The sequence below is a fragment of the Phyllostomus discolor genome, chromosome 3 (assembly GCF_004126475.2).
Source record: "Phyllostomus discolor isolate MPI-MPIP mPhyDis1 chromosome 3, mPhyDis1.pri.v3, whole genome shotgun sequence".
In the NCBI taxonomy this organism is placed as follows: Eukaryota; Metazoa; Chordata; class Mammalia; order Chiroptera; family Phyllostomidae; genus Phyllostomus; species Phyllostomus discolor.
In genome coordinates this window covers 86,902,217-86,922,924 of record NC_040905.2, presented here as the reverse complement: position 1 = coordinate 86,922,924, position 20,708 = coordinate 86,902,217, and the positions used below count along the sequence as shown (strand labels likewise).

At 40.3% G+C, this 20,708-nt stretch overlaps 2 protein-coding genes across 4 annotated transcripts in view; one reads left to right on the top strand and one right to left on the bottom strand.

Annotated features, from left to right (window-relative positions):
- On the bottom strand, nt 1-14,673 carry PHAX (phosphorylated adaptor for RNA export). The gene is made up of 5 exons (XM_028515842.2): nt 14,527-14,673; nt 12,595-13,205; nt 9,193-9,313; nt 7,518-7,601; nt 1-1,301 (listed from the first exon to the last, which is right to left on the bottom strand). Exons 1-5 carry the CDS (start codon nt 14,620-14,622, stop codon nt 1,032-1,034), a joined length of 1,182 nt encoding a protein of 393 aa, XP_028371643.1. The 5' UTR covers nt 14,623-14,673; the 3' UTR covers nt 1-1,031.
- A 4,864-nt stretch (nt 14,674-19,537) lies between these two features.
- The window catches only part of ALDH7A1 (aldehyde dehydrogenase 7 family member A1), a 45,351-nt gene continuing 44,180 nt past the window's right edge, over nt 19,538-20,708 (top strand). For all 3 annotated transcript variants that reach the window (XM_036020704.1, XM_036020705.1, XM_028524781.2), the window contains exon 1: nt 19,538-19,770. In XM_036020704.1, the coding sequence (XP_035876597.1) occupies nt 19,579-19,770 (192 nt within the window). In that variant the 5' untranslated portion in view covers nt 19,538-19,578. The remainder of the gene's footprint in view (nt 19,771-20,708) is intronic.

Genomic DNA, 20,708 nt, shown 5'->3' with positions numbered 1-20,708 from the left:
AATGACTTCTAAAATTAATTTTATTTTTGCATTCTTTATGAACACAAAGGAACCAATAACCACTTTTCTCTTCTTTTCCCACTTAAATTCTTAAATCCAACTTCAATGACCATGTAGTTCAGGAACGACTGAGTTCAAGTACAATGTCTGTATAGTTCTAATCACATCCTACATAGTTTTGCTTAATTTATTTTGTAAACTATAGTCAACTCTTGGAACATCTTAAGTAACCTATCTTTAGAAGGTTTATTCCTCCTTTTTAATAAAAATGAATAATTTGAAAATTCATGCAGATGTGACATTTTTAATACTTCCTTAACATAAGGTAAAACAGTCTTAGGCAAGCCACCATTAAAAAATTAAATATACATGGTAATTACACAGGTATGGTTCACATTCAGTATTGAGTGTATGACCAAGTTGATAAGTCAAAAACAAAGTTAAATTAAACACAACAAAAAAAAGACAAAACAAAGTTGAAGTTTGAATCAATCTATCTTGGAAGAGCTTCTGCTGTTTATTTCTGGACAAACAAGTGGAAAAAGCCATCAGTATAAACCTATTTGAAGTTTAATCTCTTATCCTTAAAAAAGCCTAAGAGTTCTTAGAACACAAACTAAATTTGGATGCATATGTAATAAATAGTTTAACAATTTATGTATCTCATTAGGATTTTTTAATGGAATGTTTTGAAACCAGTCATAATTCATTGCAAAATCAGAAAGAGAAAACAAACTTTTGAATGGCATGTTATAATGACCTAGACAACTGATTATCAACTAGTTATAATTAGCACATGCAACAGATTGCGAAATTAAATGCTCTGCTCCCGTTATGTTGTCAGATGTGAGAAAATTCTAGATGTTTCTATCAATCACATTCATCTCACCACATACTCAATTTTATTTAAAACAAGAATACAGGTCTTTCTCTCCAGATTTTCATGTTTATCAGTGCAAAGTTAAACAAAGCAATTCAGTAGAAATGGTTTATTACAATATTATTAAGAAAGGTTTATTCCTTAAAATGTACTAGAAAATGTCCAAGTCGTGAGAATGGTCAACCTCAATGGCTTCCTCTGCATCCAGCTTTGTTTCTCCATGTCCCTCCTGTGGCTCATCGAGAGAGGCCAGGGCCTCGTTTGTGTCACTCGCAAAAGTTTCTCGTGATGTATCGTCATCTTCTTGAAAATTTAGACTTTTAATAGCTTGTTTCATCTTTTTCCCCAACAGCTGTGTTCTCCTCTTTCTAGCAGCTTTTTTATTTTCATATTCCTTTTGATTTTCAATGTAGAAAATGTCCTACAATAAAGGAACAACTTTAGTAAGTAAGAACTACTATTTATTAAAGGTTTGTTACTAGGCAGACTCTTTACATTATCTCCATTTCTCACAAAAAACAAGCCATTATTTTTAGACTCAAAATTAGACACAGAGTCCAAATATTAAATAAGTCCCCACTGCAAGAAGAGGAGAGAGTTAAGTTTCAAACTCAACTTAGTGTTAAGTCGAGGGCCCACACATATCATAACACATCACCTCTCAAAGATTTCTAAATGGAAAGACACAGTAGAAAAATGATGTTGTTTAGGATTTAAATGAAATATAATTCATCACAACAGAAGTCTTTGGAATATAGATTTCCTTTGAAATACCATCACCACATGTGACTGCACATGCTAAGAAACTGAGTCCTGAATTGTGTGACTAAGTATAATAATGTAACCTACACAATGAAGGAACAATTCTATGCCTTCAAAACCATTACTGTAATTCATGTGTGACAATGTAAATCTTTTATCACAAGGCACAGAAATAACAGTCAGCACTGGAATACATTCCAGAATGCAGAGAAAGGATTTTGCAGTATGAAAATATGAGATTCTACCCTGGCTGGCATGGCTCAATATATTAAGTGCAGGTCTGTGAAGCAAAGGGTCGACAGTTCGATTCTCAGTCAAGGCGCATGCCTGGGTTACAGGCCAGGTCCCCATTCGGGGGCATGTGAGAGGCAACCACACACTGATTTTTCTCTCCCTTTCTTTCTCCCTCTCTTCCCCTCTTTCTAAAAATAAATAAATAAAATCTTGTAGAATATATGAGATTCTTTTAGTACACAGTTTCTCAACCCTGGCGATACTGAAATTTCGAGTCGGCTAATTCTCTGTGTGGCAGCCTGAATGTACTGTAGAATGTTTAGCAACACACCTGACCTCTACCCACTACCACTTACCCATTTCACCCCCAAATTGTGATAGGCAAAAATATCTCTAGGCATTGCCAAATGTCTTCTGAAAGGCAAAAATTACCAGCGGATAGGAATTCTTCAGGCAGAAAATACATTATTGTTAAAATAGCACACGTAGAACATAAAATAACATCCAGGAACCTTGATACGGCTAGGTAAGTGTGGTTTCAGAGGGTAGGACGGGAGCTAAAGAGAAGGCCAAAGTGACTCAGCTAAGACAGAGAAAAGGTCAAAGGTTTAAAACAGAGGCTAGTATAGTCCAGACACACTGCCGCCCTATTACTTTCTGGAAAGGAGCTCCTAAAGGCTGTCACCGATCCAGTCCCTATTATATTTTTAATGTACACAAGGTGCACGTCCCTTGTCATTTTTAAAAAACTCTATGAAGGTGACATAAAAGGGGCCATCTCCTAAAACTTATACTAAATAGTTATAAGCAGCACACAATTAGCAGAGGAAGAAGTAAGGAAGCCTGATGTTAAGGGGGTAAGGGAAAGCTTCGGAATATGAGGGTTTTAATGAAAAGGAGGAATACAAGTATTTGCTGGAGAAATGAGGAGGGACTAAGGCTGAAGGAAGAGGATAATTACTTGTGTGATGAAAAAGTTCTGGAACTACAAAAAGGTTAATTAAGAGGAAAATCAGGCTAGCTACTACTTACTGAATGAGCACGTACCAGGATTACACATTCACACGTTTCGCATTCTCACGGGAACCTTAAGAGGTGGGTATTATCTTTCTTTTCAGATGAGGAAAGTGAGGCACAAGACCACAGAGCTAACATATGAAGGTATAAACTTTTAACCCATATACAGTTTCTCCAAATCCATATACTTAAACCTATTTTGTTACCTTCACAAAAATGTGATAATTCACAATTTTTTCAAGTGTCTACTTACCTTCAGGTGGACAGACAGAAGCTACAAGTATTTTCATTTATGTGGGAGCACATCCAAGTATCTTATTAAAAATAATTTCAAGTAGTCGAGAGCTTGGCAACACTAAGTAAAATTACGAGGTTCCCTTTCCCTCCAAATATGGCAAGCCTTATGAAAAAGAAACACCACTCCCATGGGTTATGAATCGAAACAGAATTGGGGGCTGGCCCAAAGAACATGTTGTTTAAGTTGTTACAGCAAATGCAGACAGCAGATAATCTGTGAGCACTGTCCTCCCCTCCCCTTCATGTCTCTAAGTACTTAACTCTGAGGTAAGAACCTGAGGTAGATACTATTTGCAGAGGGAGACCATTATAGCTGAGCTTTTTTTTTTAATTGGCTTTTAACTATTCTTACTCTTTTTTTCTCCACAAACTTTGCAGTTTTAAAAACAAAAATTAAAAGTACAAGGTCACATACAAAATAAAACCAAATGGGAAAAAAGAAAGCAAACCCACTTGGTTTAGTTCTGGCTTCCAAGTTTTGCAGAATGCAATTTTTAGCAATATAGCAATGAAAGAAAATAACATAATCATTTGTGTGGCATATGAAATTACCTACAATAAAATTCTTTTTGCATTCAGGTCTTTTCCTCTAATAACAAAGGTACTCAACCCATGCACACATAGAAAATTTGGAAAAACACAGAAAACAATCTTAAAAGCCAAAACATTTATAATCCCTCATGACCAAATCATTGGTTAACAGTTTTGTATTTTACATACCAATCTATTGTCCCATACCTTTTTCTTTATACATTTTTATTTTACCTCCTAAAAAATTCAGTACTATTGCATTTTTTCATTTCTTTAAAGTTGCTTCACAAAAATACAGGGTATAGCACACCCCTGTGGGGGGTCCTTTTAAAAATGCCCCAACAGGCCATGGCTGGGTAGCTCAGTTAGTTAGAGCATCGTCCTGATAACACCAAAGTTGCAGGTTCAATTCCCCAGTCAGGGGACATACAAGAAGCAAACAATGCATGCATAAGTGGAACAGCAAATCGATGTTTCTCCCCCTTCCTTGAAAAAAAGAATGTTCCTATAATTCAATATTCCTCTATTATTAGACATTCTAAATATTTTTATTGTTTGTTATTACAATGCAATGTTTCTGGTAGTGTAATATAAAAACCTAACATTAAAATCCCCTTCTTTACAATGAGTTAGAAAAACTGAATTTCAAACGCAGGTGGATTCAGTGAAAACAGCATGGGTACTTTTGAAGTCAGTGTTCTGTGCGATCCTAGGCATATCATTTTTATTACTTTATTTGCATAACAGGGCAACACCCACTTTGATAGCCTATGGTATAGATTAAGCCATATAAATATTTGGCCAATGCCAGGCTAATAGTGAATAAATGCTATTTTCTTCTCTGTTGTTCAGTTAGTTACCAAAAGCTTTTATAGATATTTTATTTAATCCTTTTATAGCACTGTTAAATAGGCAGGGCACATATTCAAGTCCCCACTTTATAGATGAGAAAATGGAGGCCAAGGGAGAACAAGTCATCTGTAAATCACTGCAAATTTAAGATTAAAACCCAGATTTTTAATCTTAGAGAACTATATTCATCACATCATTCTATTTCTCTGAAAACACTGACATTCTGCTATTAAACGAAAACCCAAGAAAAATCTTCCTTCCAAGTACACACTATTTATCAGGGATTATATTGGGGGAGGAAGGAGAACATGAAGGCATAAATTGTTCTGCCATTCAATGGCTGTGCTCCTAAGGAAATTTACATTGTTACAAGTTTATGTTATTAAAATAATTGCTCCATCCTGGCTGGTGTGGCTCAGTGGCTTGACCACTAGCCTGCAAACCAAAGGGTCACTGGTTCAATTCCCAGTCAGGGCACATGCCTGGACTGCAGGCCAGGTCCCCAGTGGGGAGCGTCTGAGAGGCAATAACACACTGATGTTTCTATCCCTCTCTTTCTCCCTCCCTTCCTCGCTAAAAATAAATAAGTAAAATCTTTAAAAAAATAAAAAATTGTTCCAATAAGAAAAAAGTTATTGACTATAGATTTCAAATGTGCAACAACAGTAACATTTCCTGTAGCAATTTCAGTAACAGATCTTTAAAAAGTGACTCAGAAGTGAACAGCCAGAAACCTTAAGGATAAAACCCAACATTGAGCAGATGCAAAATATTCTCTCATCAACTCAAGAAAAATGGCTTTTATTTATGTCATCATTAGCATCATAATCAGTATAGCTAAAATACATTCCTATTATCACCCACTCTAATAATAAAGAGAATACAACACTCCTAAAACATAGCAGCTGTCTTGCATGTGTACACATTTTTCCAATATAAGTTAGAACCTTGATCATTTCTACTACATGAAAATCATGTTCCTTGATTAACAAATTAAAATATAACAAATTTTGAGCTGTAAAACATCCTCATTGTAAAATTCCCATACAAGACATTCTATTAACACAAAACTGATTAAGGATACTGAAGCACCTAGCTTCTAGTTTATAAGAAATATTGGAGATGGAGAAATGAACAAAAATTTATGAGGAAACAATCACTAGAATACAGTGTTGGGAATTGCCCTGCCTGGCTTCAGAAGCTGTACCCCCACCATGGCTGAGGCTGAGTGAGCGACCTTTGGACCATAAAGCTTATGGTCGAAGACAAAGCTTATCCCTCTGGCAGGAGCGCCACTTCTGTTCCTTTTACTTCACCCTGCCTGGCCCCCAATGCTTGATCAGTTAGTCAATGACGTGTAAGATTCCCCAAGGGGGGAACAACCTAAGAGAGGCCCCAGGGAAGGACTTGGGAGGCTGTAGCCTAAGGGAGTAATGGACCCTCGCCCCTTGGCTTTGACATAGCCTGAGTCCTCATTCTGTCTGCAAGAAGTCTCCTGATCCCTTGGCTGCCTTACTTCCCCTGCCTGACTTAAGCCTGAAACAGTGACAGGGTGGTGCAGCTCTGTGCTGGAAAGGGTGGGTTCCCTGGGTGATCATGCTTAAGAAAGAATACATAAAATCCTGTGAAACCTGCTTTGCTAAGAATGCTCTCAATTAAATGATAAGGGTCTGAGCAGGAAATGAGTTTGTTTCCCAAAGTTTTATAGGCCTTTAGCTAACAGACCCTGACTCAGAATAGTTTCTCGTAGTTCTTTGTATACTATCTATTGTTTGATCCTTAATGCCTGACAATGATTAATGAGTTTTACCTGTATTCCTGTGCAAATTGAACCCAATAAAACCTTGTCAAGGCAAGGATTGGGGTGCTTTCCTCTTGAGAGAGTGGCCGTGCTGTCCCTTTTCCTCTATAGGACTCGGTAGTCCGTAAGAATGTATCTCATGTCTTATCCATAATGCTGTGGACACTGTGGGCCAGTGTCCGTGACAATATAATACATTCATTTTTTTTTTAATCCTCACCTGCAGACATTTTTTCATTACTTTTGCAGAGAGAGAAAGGGAAAAAGAACCACTGATGCAAGATGGAAACACTAATTGGTTGCCTCCAGTATCATATGCTCTGGGACTGGGGGTCGAACCCACAACCTAGGTGTGGGTTCTGACTGGGAATCAACCTTTCAGTTACAGGATGACATTCCAATCAACTTAGCCACACTGGCCAGGGCTGTAGTACTTTCTTTAAGATAATCATCTTGGACTCTTCAAAAGGTCTATATCATAGAGGAAAATGTGGGACTAGAAAGATCAAGAGATATAACAAATGGAATGTGAAAATCTGGACAGAATCCTGGTTTGGGGAAGAATAGGGTTAAAATTATATTCTTGGAACAATTTAGGATATTGGAGTAAGGTGCAGAAATTGAATGATACTATAAATTTTTTTTATTTCTTTTAGGTATGGCTATGTAGGATATTGTCATTATTATTGAGTGAAGCTTATTAAAATAACTAGCAATGAGTGCCATGTTACTTATTTCCAAATAGTACCAAAAAAAAAAAAAGTACAGTAAAGTAAGAAAGTCAAACTATCAACACCCCCTGAATCTAGGTGGGGGATAACTGAGTTCTCAATCTATTATTCTTTCATTTAGTCCACACACTTAAAATTTTTCATTAATAAAAATTGTAGGAGGATACAAAAATAATTACATGCTAAGAAATTAGGAAAAGCTGCCATAAAAGAAATCTTGATCTTGGCTCTGAAAGAGAAGAAGAAGAGGCAGAGCTTACAAAAGGCACAAGTTTACTCGAAATGGGACTGTGACAAAATTGGCCAATTTAAGGCAGGGCAGTTGATGAAGATTAGTAGAAAATGAAGCCACAGGCTGAGTGGAAATCTGATTATTGTGGATCTTAAAAGTCAAGAACATTATCATTTTTACCTTAATCTGTTCTTCAGTGATACTGGGAGTGTTTTTCAGGAGATTCAGGAAAACTCCACCTGGTGTTCTTCTTCGACTACCATTCTACAAAAACAAACAGAAAAAATATGCTGTGTAGATTCTTCCCATGAATGGCCAAAGCTCCCCAAACAGAGACATGCCTAAGGTGACAAGGTCCACCCTGACCCTTCAGCTTAACTGCAATGCCCTCCCTCCTCTACACCTACACTTGATCTATTTCTTTTCTCACAGCACTTACCACTTTCTAATATATTTGAAGACATGAAATTTATTTTTTATAGACTGTCTCCCTCCCACCCGCACTACAACGTAAGCTTCCTGTGTCTAATATAGTGACTGGTACGCGTCAAAAGAAAGTGAATTTGGACTTGCATCTTCCCAGAAGTCAATAGATTTGCATTAGCTCACTGGAATATAAAAATTTACTACATTACTACAGAATTAAAAAAATTGATAAACCTCCCTGACCCATGTGGCTTAGTTCAATTTCCAGTCAGAGCACGTGCCTGGGTTGCGGAGTTTGTCCCTTGATGGGGACGTGTACAAGAGGCAACTGATCTGTTTCTCTCACATGTCAATATTTCTCTCTCTCTTTCTCCCTCCCTTGCATTTTCTCTAAAAACAAATAAATAAAATCTTTGTGCTCAACTAAATGAAAATCAAAGTACCTTGACAATGACACCAACAAGGGGCTGGCACATTCAAGACTATTATAATTTGTTTTGGTTTTGACTTCAGTAATCTATGTTCACAGGCTGTTTCCTCAGCCAACGCTATCAATTCTAACTGGTACTATTCAGGTTCTTGAGGGGAAATAAGAGGCGGGCCATTCAACCTCATCCTTGCCTGGAGGCAAAAGCAGAACTAAATGAGACCTGGGAAACCCTGTCCTGGGCAGGCTGCCGCCACCTGTGATCCCGCCCAGCCACAGATGGGTGCTCTCGCTGCCACTGTTCTGCCACAGGCGAGTGTCTGCAACCCTTTTTTCCATTACCGCTTCTCCCCTCTGTACCCGTCTTTTGGAGATTTTTTTCCTATTCACTCCTACCACCCATGAAATTTTAGTACTCACAGATATACTATGTATCTACTGTGCTTTTTATTTAACACGATTTTTTTCTTTTGTTCCCCAGGAACCAATTGTCAAGAACATGTGGATTAAATGAACCGAGAGTAACACGCCTGCTCCCCACTGCTAACTAAGTACTGGGCACTGTGGTAACCACTTTATTGGCATCATCTTCTCTAATCCGCACACACAGGATTAATCCCCATTTACAGCTGAGGGGATTGAGGCCCTGGGAAGTCACATTATTTTAGCCAGCTCTCACACTTGTTAAGTTGCGGACCCAGAACTCAACACAAGGACCCCCAACTCCAAAGTCTTAACATAGGAGCTCTTAACATACGAGCTCCAGGTGAGTGTTTCGTCTGCACACCAACGGGCTACAATTCAGGTATGTTTCTTCTAAGTGATGCATTAAAACTGATCATACTTAATCCTTTATTGTCTTCATTGTTAAAAAAGTGTTTTTAAATTTCAAACTAGTAACTAATGGTAAGTCTGTGATCCAACAATCAGAGACAAGTTTATTTTGTGAAAAACCACATGAAGCACAATTCAAAGAAGAGACAACGAAGCCGTCTGTCTTACCATTATAAAAAGGCCACCATTTTGTTCAACTTCTGCAGTTTCCATCAGAAGTTCAATTGCCTTTTTGTTCCCAATTATACTCACTACTCGGGCTATCAGATCTTTCTTTGGTTCCTGCAACCTGGTAAGAAACAAATAGAGTAATAGTAAATTCTTTATTTGTTATGTAAAGTTGAATAAATCTACCTTAGTCTTCAGTTTAGTCCTCATCTAGAATTAAAATCCTATTCTAATAACATCTGCTTTTCAAAATCTTCAATATTTTACCTTGAAGACAATGACATGGAAACATTCCTATCTTGGATCACCCAAGGAGTAGTAACCTTAAGGTTCCATCTCAAGTCTCAGAACTGGCCTCTTCACAGTACTTTATTGGATTACAATGAATTTCAAAATAAATGTGCACATAAACCAAGGGAATACAAGCCAAAACAAGTAACAAACATACACTAGCTTTACATTATTAAGCCTGACACCATATCACCACCACCCCCCACCCATTCCACACACACTGCTACCACCCCCACCACCATCCCCACCCCCCAACCCACCACTGCGACCCACTACCTCTACCACCACCAAAGCCCCTCCCCACCCCCCAACCCCACTCTACCACTACCGCCACCCACCACCACCATAAAAAAAAAAAAGGAACAAAACTATTAAGCCAAAAAGTTAGTGCTCATAACTTCAGAGATATCTGGGAGCTTTAAAATAGATCGGATTTTTCCCTCACAGGGACCCTACTTCAGAACAAAGGATAGAGCTAATATTCACTGATGGCTCATTATAGCATAAGCACAATCCTAAGAACTTTACATGCATTGTTTAATTCTCTCAAAGACTTTATGAAATAGGTACTATTACTTTCACTTCACCATCCAGAGGTAAAAGCACTGGGAGCCTAAGTGACTCCTGTAACCTCAGAGCCCACACTCCACAGAGATAGTGGAGGATTAGCACTGCAGAGGTCCTACCACTGCCCTCACTGGAGCTAGCTTCCTGCCTTTCTTCTCCAGAGCGGGCGGGGCAAAGAACACTCCGCTAGGAACAAAGGGACTCAAGTTTGGTTCCAGGTCTGACACTTATTCAATTGTGACTTTGGGCAAGCCACACAACTACTGGGCCTCAGTTTCCACATCTACACAGTGAGGGCTTTTGGTTTAGGAAATCTCTAAGTTCCTTTCCAGCACTCAAATTCCAAACTCCCTCAGTATATAAAACATCCAGTACTAATGCTCATAGGCCTGCCTGGAAAGTAAATACTTGTTTTTCTACTAGTTACATTATTCTTTAACCATAGTTGTTTTCAAATTTGTGACACTACTCATTAACGATTTAGAGTTAATGAAGTTAAAAAAAACTGAACTTGTTAAAAATACATGAAATGATATTTACATCAGGCAACTTTACTCCAAGGTATTTACCTGAGAAATGGAAATACACGCCCAGCCCTGACTGGTGTGGCTGAGTACGTGGGATGTTGGCGTGCAAACTGAACAGCTGCCTGTTTGATTCCCAGTCAGGCCACATGCCAGGTCCCCAGATGGGGGCGTGTGAGAGGCTATAGGTTGAATAAATGTTTATCTCGCAAGTCGATGTTTCTCTCCCTCTTTCTCCCTCCCTTACCCTCTCTCTAAACATAAATAAATAAAGTCTTTTAAAAAATAAAGAGAGAAAGAAAATACATGTCCAATGATCTACATCTGAAAGTTCATAATAACATTATTCAGAGTAGCCAAAAAGTGGAATAGCCATTCAATATTAATATGTGTATGTATAATATTGGGTTGGCCAAAGTCTGTTATGTTTTTTTCCATATGATGGCTCTAGTAGCACTTAGTTGTCTTTAACATCATTCAAAACAGTTTTGTTTCTTTTTTAAAAACAATATTTTATTTATTTATTTTTAGAGAGTGGGGAAGGGAGGGAGAAAGAGAAGGAGAGAAACATCAATGTGGGGTTGCCTCTTGCGCGCCCCCTACTGGGGACCTGGCCTGCAACCCAGGCATGTGCCCTAACTGGGAATTAAACCAGTGACTCTTTGGTTCACAGTCCAGCACTCAGTCCACTGAGTCACACAAGCCAAGGCTTAAAACAGTTTGTTACACTGGACTGTGACAGTTGTCATATCAGCGTGCATTAAAAAAAAAAATTATCAAAATTGGTGAATTTTTGTGCAGCTATTTTAATATTGAAGATGGAAGGCCCAGAGGGGAGAGAAGAGGGAATTTCAGGGGAGAATGGGAAGGGTTTACAGGAACAAATTTAAAGGACACATGGACAAAAACTAGAGGGAGGATGGTAATGGGAGGGAAATGGGGAGGGTTGGATGAGTGGGCTGGAATGGGAGTAAAAGGGAGAAAACTGTACTTGAACAATGATTAAAATAAAAAAAATTTTAAAAAAAGAAGATGGAAGGAGATATGCAACATTTGGTATATTGTGCTTATTTCAAGAAAGGTAAAAACAGAACTGAAATGCAAAAAAAGATCTGTGCAGTGTGTGGAGGTGGTATGACTAATCAAATGTGTCAAAAGCGGTTTGTGAAGTTTCTTGGTACTATTGACATTTCAGCCAAATAATTCTTTACTGTGAGGGTCTTATGGATTGGAAGATATCTAGCAGAGTCCCTGGCCTCTACCCACTAGAGCCACTGGCAGGAGAGAGCTGACATGCTCAAAATATCCACATCAATAAAGTCATTGGTGAAAATAAAGAATGTGTCTTTCATTTTATGGAAAAAACTAAATGAACTTTTGGTCAACCCAATGAATAAAACATTGCATTAAATAAGCCAGACACAAGAGACCACACACTGTATAATTCTATTAGTATGAAATGTCCAGAAAATGCAAATTTGTAACTACAGAAAGTAGATTAGCAGTTATCTGGGGATGGGAGCAGGGGTTAACTCTAAATGAGCATATGGGTAGGAGGGATCTTATTGGGGTGATGGCAATGTTTTAAAAGTGGTTTATGGTGAGGGTGTACAAGTGATAAATTTACAAAAATATCAACACTTGAAATGGGTAAGTATTACCACAGGCACAATATGCCTCAATCAAGTAACAAAAAAGTCATGAATACTAGATTATACCAAAAAAAAACCCCCCAAAAAAACCCTCACACAATTTAAAAAGTAATGTTTTTATCTGAAGTCCTAAATGGAAAGAGTTGCTTAAATGTTCATAAAAGTTTTCAGAATTAGTCTACCAGCCTGTCCAAATTTAATAAAATCCAAATATAGTCATACTACCAAATAAGCCTAGAGTTCATTCTTTAAATTAAAAAATCTTTAAAAGTAACATTATTATTAATGTATGTGAAATCTACTTTATTTACTATTAATGGAAGATAGTTGGTCGAGTGCTCATTTGCAGGAAAAATTTAAATGCTCACCTGAAAGTAATTTCGTCAGCCACTTTCTCCTCAGAATCGTCCTCTGTGATCTCATACCGGCCTTTGTAGTTCATTTCTAGTCTATCCCCTAGTCTGTCTTTGACAGGTCGTTTCCGTTTGAGATGACCTTGCCCATTTTCCTCTTCCTTTGAGTCTGTTTTCTTGCCACCTTGCATATATTCATCTAGCTCTTTGTCTAATTCTGTTGTATGTTGAGACTCCCTCTTAAGTTTCTTAGCAAGCAAATAATTGTAGGTCTCGCATTGTCTGCTTTTGTCAATGGTGCCTTCCATTTCCAGGATACCAAGTTCAGTGGCCACTGCATCTTGACTCTGCTCCTGCAGCACAGCACCCCATATGTTGTTAACCTTCTTCCCTCCAGCAAAAGGAAGCTTCTGGCTGCTCTGGCCAAACAGAAAAGGCTCTGGTTTGGGAGGGGGGTTGAAACATTTCTGTCGCTTGCGTTTCCAAAGAGAGCTATCATCATCTGAATCAGAACAACTCTCTTCACTTGAGTCCACACCTTTAACTGTCCGATAATGAGAGACTGGTGCACAGGTTGCTGCAGTGCCCTGGAAGGGCCTCGCTGCACTTTCCCCACCTAGTGCTTTCTGCAAGAGGAGGGAAATAAATCAATTCCATGAAACACATCAACCCTACCCACCATGTGCTGTTTAAAAAGAAATTATTTAAGGACTCAGCGGAACCATTTCGTAGCAGAACTGATTTTCAAAAACATCCCTGAATTCAATTCAGCCCCTACTTTTCTACAGGTCCACAAGGGATTTCCAATTTTAAAAGCACAGACTCTTATTTCTATAACTAATGCAGAACCTAGTTCTAAGTCCTCCTTCTAAAAATTACCAAAGCCCTGCATTCCCACCTTGAGATTTTCATTCTTTTCAGTCATTGTCAGAATGTTTGAAAATGATATATACACACTTGTTACTAGCAATTAAATCAGAGTTTCTTTCGTTCCAAAGATGCCCTTTCATCCATTGAAACACATCAATTTCCTTTTCAATTTTGTGACTTATACTCCTCTTAAATTAGACAGTAAACTCTGGGTAGGGATTCATGACATATTGCTTTTAAAAAGCAAATCCCATGGCATTAAGTTTAGCAAATTGTGGGTCAATATATGTAAAACAACTTGAAACAGATTGTAAAACATAATACGTCGGTATCATTTATATGCAAAAGATTCACCTCTGCTTTTGGTACCGAACCATAAAGTACCGTTGAGCTAATTATGTGCTGCAGATGAGGGCGGGGGTTGATGGAAGTCAATCAGGTAGTCTTCCTCTCTTCAAATAATGACAGCAAACATCTCTCAGGCTGTATGCTCCACTGACTCCTAACAACCACCCTATCAATGGCGTAGCACTCCCCTTCTTAGTCTACAGACGGGGGCTTTAGGCTAAATAACCTGCCCCAGGTACCACAGTGGCGGCGCTAGGATTCGCAGCGGGTAGCCTGGCACCAAGACAAACTCCCACTTAGAAAATGGGGACACTAATACAAAAATAGTGGCCCGTTATCGCCTGACAAAGGAAGGTCTGATGGGAACATTTTAGACCAGGCCCCAGAGCAAGTAATGAACTTCATTCCCAATCCTCAATCTCCATATCTGCTGAGGGCGAAAAACGAGCGCCGTAGGCTGTTTTGGGCGGTGCCCCCTCCGGAACACCCTAGCTGGACTGGAGTGGGGAACTCGCTGAGTTTGGAAAACGAAGAGCCGCTGATGGTGGGCAGAGAAGAAACGGCCGCACGCCGGCCTCTAGGAGGCCGCGAGCCCGCGGGTCCCTCCTCTCAACGAGCTGCCGAGCCGGGGTGCGCCGGGCCCGCGGCCCCCGCCCCCCACAAGCGCCGCCTCGCGGCCCGATCTCCGCGCGCGGGGCCCAGAACCACCCGTCTGCCCTTCACGCTCACCGGCACCTGCAGCGGCCTGTCGCTGGGTGCGACCGTCATGTCGGAATCCGAGTCAGAAAGCTGTCCATCTTCCATGTCGCCTGCCTCCTGCGCCATGTTCCTGCGGCGCGGCGAGTTAGGAGAGCACTTCCGGTGCGGTGGCGGGAAGGTCCGCCGGGTGGCGGTATCTCGGGCGCCCCCGCGAGGGGCTGCTCCGGCCCTGGCAGCCTTGGAGTGAGAGTGAGTGAGTGAGTGAGTGAGTGAGTGAGTGAGTGAGTGTGTGTGTGTGTGTGTGTGTGTGTGTGTGTGTGTGTGTGTGGCGAGGCCGAGAGGTCTCTTGCTGGGACACAGGCTCAAGGCTGATGGATACGCACGATGACTACAAATTAGTCACTTGCACTACTCCAAAAATATGTGTCCTCTGCTTCAACATGACTTTGGTGCGTTTTCCTCCAAAGTTGGTTTTCGAGCAATCCTAAATCTGTGCATAGACAGAGGTCATCGGGGATTCCTCCTTGGCCTCACCCTTTCACCTGGATGCCAGACCTTCGGCTTCTATTCTTGCTTCGGCGCAATCTAAGCTATTACCTAAGGTCACTGTCCTGCTAACAACTCCCGGGGTCTCCCCTCCACACCATAAGGCCGAGCCCTCGGCACCGCAAACAGGGCCCCTGGCCTGCGCCTGTGTCCTCTCCAGCTTTCCAGCTCCTCAGCCACGGTGACGCTGCTCACGTGGTTCCTCAGGCATCTTTGTTCTTTCCAGGCTCAAGGCCTTTGCAGTTGCTGTTTCCGCGGTCAGGCGGCCCTCTCCAACGCCCAGAACGCTCTATTCTTTGCAGATGATTCAGATTTCTGATTGAATGTCATCTTCTCAGAGAAGCTTCTTCGACCACCGCCAAACAGGAACTTCTATTGTGACTCTCCAACCCTTTTATTTTCTTCATGGCATCAACAGTCGCGTGTGTATTTATTTTATTCTTGGAGTTTCCCACCAAATGTCTGTTTTATTCAGTGTTGTTTCTCCCAGTGTCCTGCCCAGTGACTGCTTGTATGTAATAGGTGATCAAGAAATATTTATTTATTTTTACATAAACAGGATCTTATTATTTGTACCTTTTACTATCGCATAATCTGTATTAAAGAAATAAACAATATAGCAATTTATCCCAGACACCTTCATGTACCTAAATACAAAGATCTAGTTCCATTTTAATGACTCCCTAGTACTACATTGTGTGGAGGTACCATTATGTATTTAGTCCCCGATAGTGTACGTTTAGGCTGTAGCCAATTTTGCAATTAATGTATTTTTGCAAACTTGTTTTGCTGTTTCCTTAGGATATGTTTCTAGACTGTATGGAAAAGAATGAATATTGAAATGTGAATTGAAGACATATAAAGGAATTTTTTAAAAGATTTTACTTATTTATTTGCAGAGAGAGGGGAAGGGAGGGAGAGAGGGAGAGGAACATTGGTATGCAAGAGAAACAATTGATTGCCTCTTACACAACCCTAAGTGGGGACTGGCCCACAACCCAGGCATGTGTCCTTACCAGGAATGGAATGGGTGACCTTTCATTTCACAGACCAGCATCCAGTCCACTGAGTCGTACCAGCCAGGGCAAGACATATGAAAGAATTTACAAAATCACCTGGTCCCATTCCTGTTTTGGATAAATGCATAGAGGCTACACAGCTAAACTATTGAAAACCTGAGTCTTGACTCCTAACTCTTGGACAACTTTACTGTTTTACTTTTTCCTACACAGGATTACAATCCCCCTGGAACTGATTTGTGTATGGTGTGAGGTAGGAGTCAAATTTCATGCTATAATTTGTGGTATGGGATGCAACTAAATATCATAGAACAGCCTCCCCCAACCCCTGAAATATTTTCTCCAATGTTTTCCTCTAGAAGTTTTAGAATTTTAGTTCTTACCTTTAGGTCCATGGTCCTTTTTGAGTTAACTATGTAGTGTGAAGTAACAATCAAGGTCCTTTTTATGCATGTGAATATCCAATCACTATAGCACTATTCATTAAAAAGACTATCCTTTCCCTCATTGAATTTCCTTGATACTTTCACTGAAAATTGATTATTTATACAGGGGTCTATTTCTGGGTTCTCTGCTCTGTTTCATGGATCTTTATGTCTGTCTTTGAACCAATGTGAAACTTTCTTGATTACTGTAGCTTTGTAATAATTGTAAAATTGTTATAATAATTGTTAAAATCAGGTAAATTTGTCCTTTTTTCTCCCTATAGAAACTGTTTTGGCTGTTTTAGATCCTTTGCATTCCCATTTAAACTTTAGAATCTGCTTGCCAATTCTGGTATTTGGGTTGGGATTGCATTGAGTCTATAAATTAATTTACACATTTAGGGAGACTGTCTTAGCCTGGTGCCATTACCCACACTGGAATCGTTTATTGTTTTTAAAAGATTTTATTTATTTATTTTTAGAGAGGGGAAGGGAGGGAGGAAGAGAGAAAAAAACATCAATGTGTGATTGCCTCTTGTGTGTCCCACACCTGGGACCTAGCCTGCAACACGGGCATGTGCCCTAGACTGTGTTGCAAACTGGTGACCCTTTGGTTCGTAGGCCAGCACTCAGTCCACTGAGCCACACCACCCAGGGCTGGAATCATTTATTGTTAATCAACAACTCTTCTTCTGAGTCTGGGCTCATTAAACAACCAGATAGGTAGTAAGTGTCCTGGCAGGGAATGAATTGATCAGAGGGGGTAAATGGTCAGGTTTCTGAAGATAGTCTTTCCTACAAAATAATAAGCCAGCATTCTAGTTCTAGCATCAAGTTTTGTGAATTGGATTAATGTCAGTCTGCCCAGAACAATAGTGCCACTTACCCACTCTCTGACAAACCAATTAGGTTCCCAGTTTGCAATAATGAAACTATATTCTGAGTCACGATGATTTCTCCAATTTACTGCTGCCTTGGGGCAAGGATACAAGTTCAAGTTACATCTGCCTCCTGGCCAGCTATCTTAGAAGAATGAAGACAGTTAGCATTTGCTGAGGATATCCTAAATACAGGTTATTTGTACTTACGCTGTGATTCCAGAGTCCTTGCCTAAATCACCATCCTGTGATGCCTTTGATAAGTCATTTGAAAAGCAGAATTGGCCATTTGTAAATCCTGCCACTTTTAATATGGAATTAATTCAAGCTGTTCTGAGTTCAGTCAGTACATTTAAATTTCTATAGCGCATTGCAGTTTTTATATAAGTTTTCATATATGATTCATTTAATTCTCTTTCATATATGAAATGTGCTTTTATAGGATTCATTTAATTTTATCTACTCCTGCTCTGCCTCATCAAAATTCATTTTTTCCTGATCTCTTTTGGGCAGAATTGAGTTTTGAAAAAAGGAAGTGGAAGAGAGGTGTGATCCTAGTTTTCAAAATTGGCATTTGCTGATGACTATCTTCCCAGATAGGGCTGACAACCCTGAACCTCTCTCTCCTTGACTTAGTGAAGAGAAGGGAGTTAACATTTCCTAAGGGCATTATGTATTGCTCCTAAAACTTAGTGCATCTGCAAATGTCTTTCCGTTTTTGAATCAAATGAGGAAAAGAGAAGGGAGGGTGTGGTGTTGGGATACATGTACAAAGAATCTTGCTGGCAGCCAGAAAGCAAGAACAATTAAATTCTCAGTTAAAATATCTGAGAAAAAAAAAGAAGGAAATTACACCCTGGCTGGCTGGCTCAGTTAGAACATTGTCCCCATATACCATGATTTCGGGTTTAATCCCTGGTCAGGGCAGATATAAGAATCAACCAATAAATGCATAAATAAGTACAACAACAAATCAGTCTCTCTCTCAAATCAATCAATCAATATATATATATTTTAAATAGAGAAAATTACTGCCTCAATCCCTGGGGTAGACGAAAGACGGCAGCTGGGTTGTTGACAAAAATTACCGATTCTTGACAGGGTATCTATGCTTATTACTCCTGTGGTGTGTTCAAAGGCTTATTTTTTCATTTATTCATTCATATAGGTGGACATGACCCTGATACAATGGTGGAAACTGTGGAGCTATGAAAGGATGAGTCAGAGATGGTACTTGCCTTCACAGGGAAAAACATAACATTTACAAACAGAAGCATTATTCAGCACTTACTGCAGTTTCTTGGTAGGTGCTTGATGCATGTCTAGCATTTGCTGAAATTATTTATGCCATACTGGTGAAAAAGATAAAGCTCAAGCTTGAATGTAGAAATGGACAGAAGTGTTTGACAGGTGGAGAGAACAGCAAGGGCAAAGACACAGTGAGAAGACTACATAGGTTTATATTGATGTGTTTATATATAGATTGAGATCTCAGTATTTCCCTTACGTAGGATAGGCCCCATTGCCGTGGAATTAGATGGGAAATGGGATGGTGGTGGAGTGGATATTGTCAGAAGATAAAAGCAACTGAGAATGAAGAAAACTGATCAAAAACTGTCTTTGTTTTTCAAAAGCAATAATATACGTAGGCAGGATATTTAGAAGGAAGTATAATATTTTCATTAATTAGAAAACTCTAATTTGTAATAGCAGTGAAAACAACCTGTCCCTCCCTTCACCAAAACAAACAAACAAAACCCCTCCTTTGGTTATTACATGGAACAGCGGTGCCACCATCAGTAGGGAGCTGGTTAGAAATGCTGATTCTCAGACCCCAGCCCAGAACCACGGATTCAGAAAGTGCGTTTAACACTATGGCCAGATGATTACATGCACATTGTAGTCTGAGAAGCCCCGCTCTAACCTAGTGTACTTGAGAGTCAGGATTTTGCTGGAAACAACCTCTAGCTGAGGCCACGGCTTCCGGCGTCTTTCATTAGGTGGCAGTAGCCCTCTCGTTTCTTTTCTGTAGCACCCACTTTGTTCCAGACCTAAAAATGAAGCTCAGGGTGAAGACTGGAGCAGGCCTAGAGGAGGCGGGGGGCGTGTCCCGGGCGGGGCTGGGCCTGCCCAATGGGTTCTCCCGGGCGGGGGGCGGGGCTGTATTTCAGCGGTTCCTTAGGCCGCAGGCGCGCTGTGCTTCTGAGGGTCGGTATGTGGCTTCTGTCTCGCCAGCTGTGTGTGCACGTTGTAAGGCAGAATAAGCTCTTAGGAACTTGGAACAGGCCTGCCGCCTTCATGTCCACCTTGCTCATCAATCAGCCCCAGTATGCTTGGCTGAAGGAGCTGGGGCTCCGCGAGGAGAACGAGGGCGTGTATAATGGAAGCTGGGGCGGCCGGGGAGAGGTATGGAGCGTCCCGGGAAATCTCTGCAGCTTCAGTTCGCTCCGGGAGGCCGGGCGGGCTCTGCTTAGTCCCACTCCACTGCTGCTGTAGGTGTTGTACTGGGTGGGAAGTTTCTGTGCTCCACGGCAAAAGTTTTCTCCTGTAGGGTGCCTTAAAAAATTCCCCTAGGTTTTAGGTCTTCGTGTGCTTTGGAGAGTCGATTCGATGCCATTTTGGAGCTGGTTGGGTTTAAACTTCTCACGCTTACTTGAAGCCTTACCTTAGAGTTATGCGATCTGTAGTGAGAAATGCCACACGCTTAGCGGTGGAGATGAATTTTGTTCTTGATTGTGGCTCCTCAGATAAGACATGTGCCGCAGGTAATGTTATACACTATAGTTTTATATTGCTTTGTTTTCTGAAATCCTTTGAAATTTGCAAGCTCGGACTTCCTGGAATTCTGCCACATGTTTTCACCGGCTTTTCCGCATTTCTCAGTTTCCAGAGCCTAACACTATGCATGCCTAGCACCCAGGTAGTGCTCAATAAAACGTTCTATAGAATACGATGGGAAGATAAGGTAATTGTCGCCTAGATTTTTTTGAGAGTCTCATAAGAAGTTTTTGTAAGGAGATGTTATATAACATGCAACAAACTTTGTGCATGTTATATAATGAACCTGCTTTGTTAGAGGAAACATCTTCCATTTGGTAACTGTAGGAAACGCAAGTGGTTTTAATACCCTTCCCCCAACTCCCAATTGGTAGTTTCCTGTTGGTTTCTTTTTTCCCATTATGCCACCTAATCATTAGGTTCTTGGATAAAATATTTCCTGCTGAAGGCATTTTTTTTTCTAGTTGACCTTTTCAACTAGACCTTTTCAGTTTGTGTGGACACAGTCCTTTCCCATAGTTTGGCCTCGGCTGTCTTACTTCATGACCAGAGGCTGGGCAGAGTAA

What these genes read in the sequence shown, in the direction of transcription:
- PHAX (XM_028515842.2), bottom strand. Translation starts at nt 14,622, where the DNA reads ATGGCGCAGGAGGCAGGCGACATGGAAGATGGACAGCTTTCTGACTCG. An exon ending in GCTGACGAAATTACTTTCAG is followed by an intron (nt 9,314 to 12,594) that starts GTGAGCATTTAA and finishes GTTTCTTACCAG; the next exon opens with GTTGCAGGAACCAAAGAAAG. An exon ending in ATGGTGGCCTTTTTATAATG is followed by an intron (nt 7,602 to 9,192) that starts GTAAGACAGACG and finishes TTGTTTTTGTAG; the next exon opens with AATGGTAGTCGAAGAAGAAC.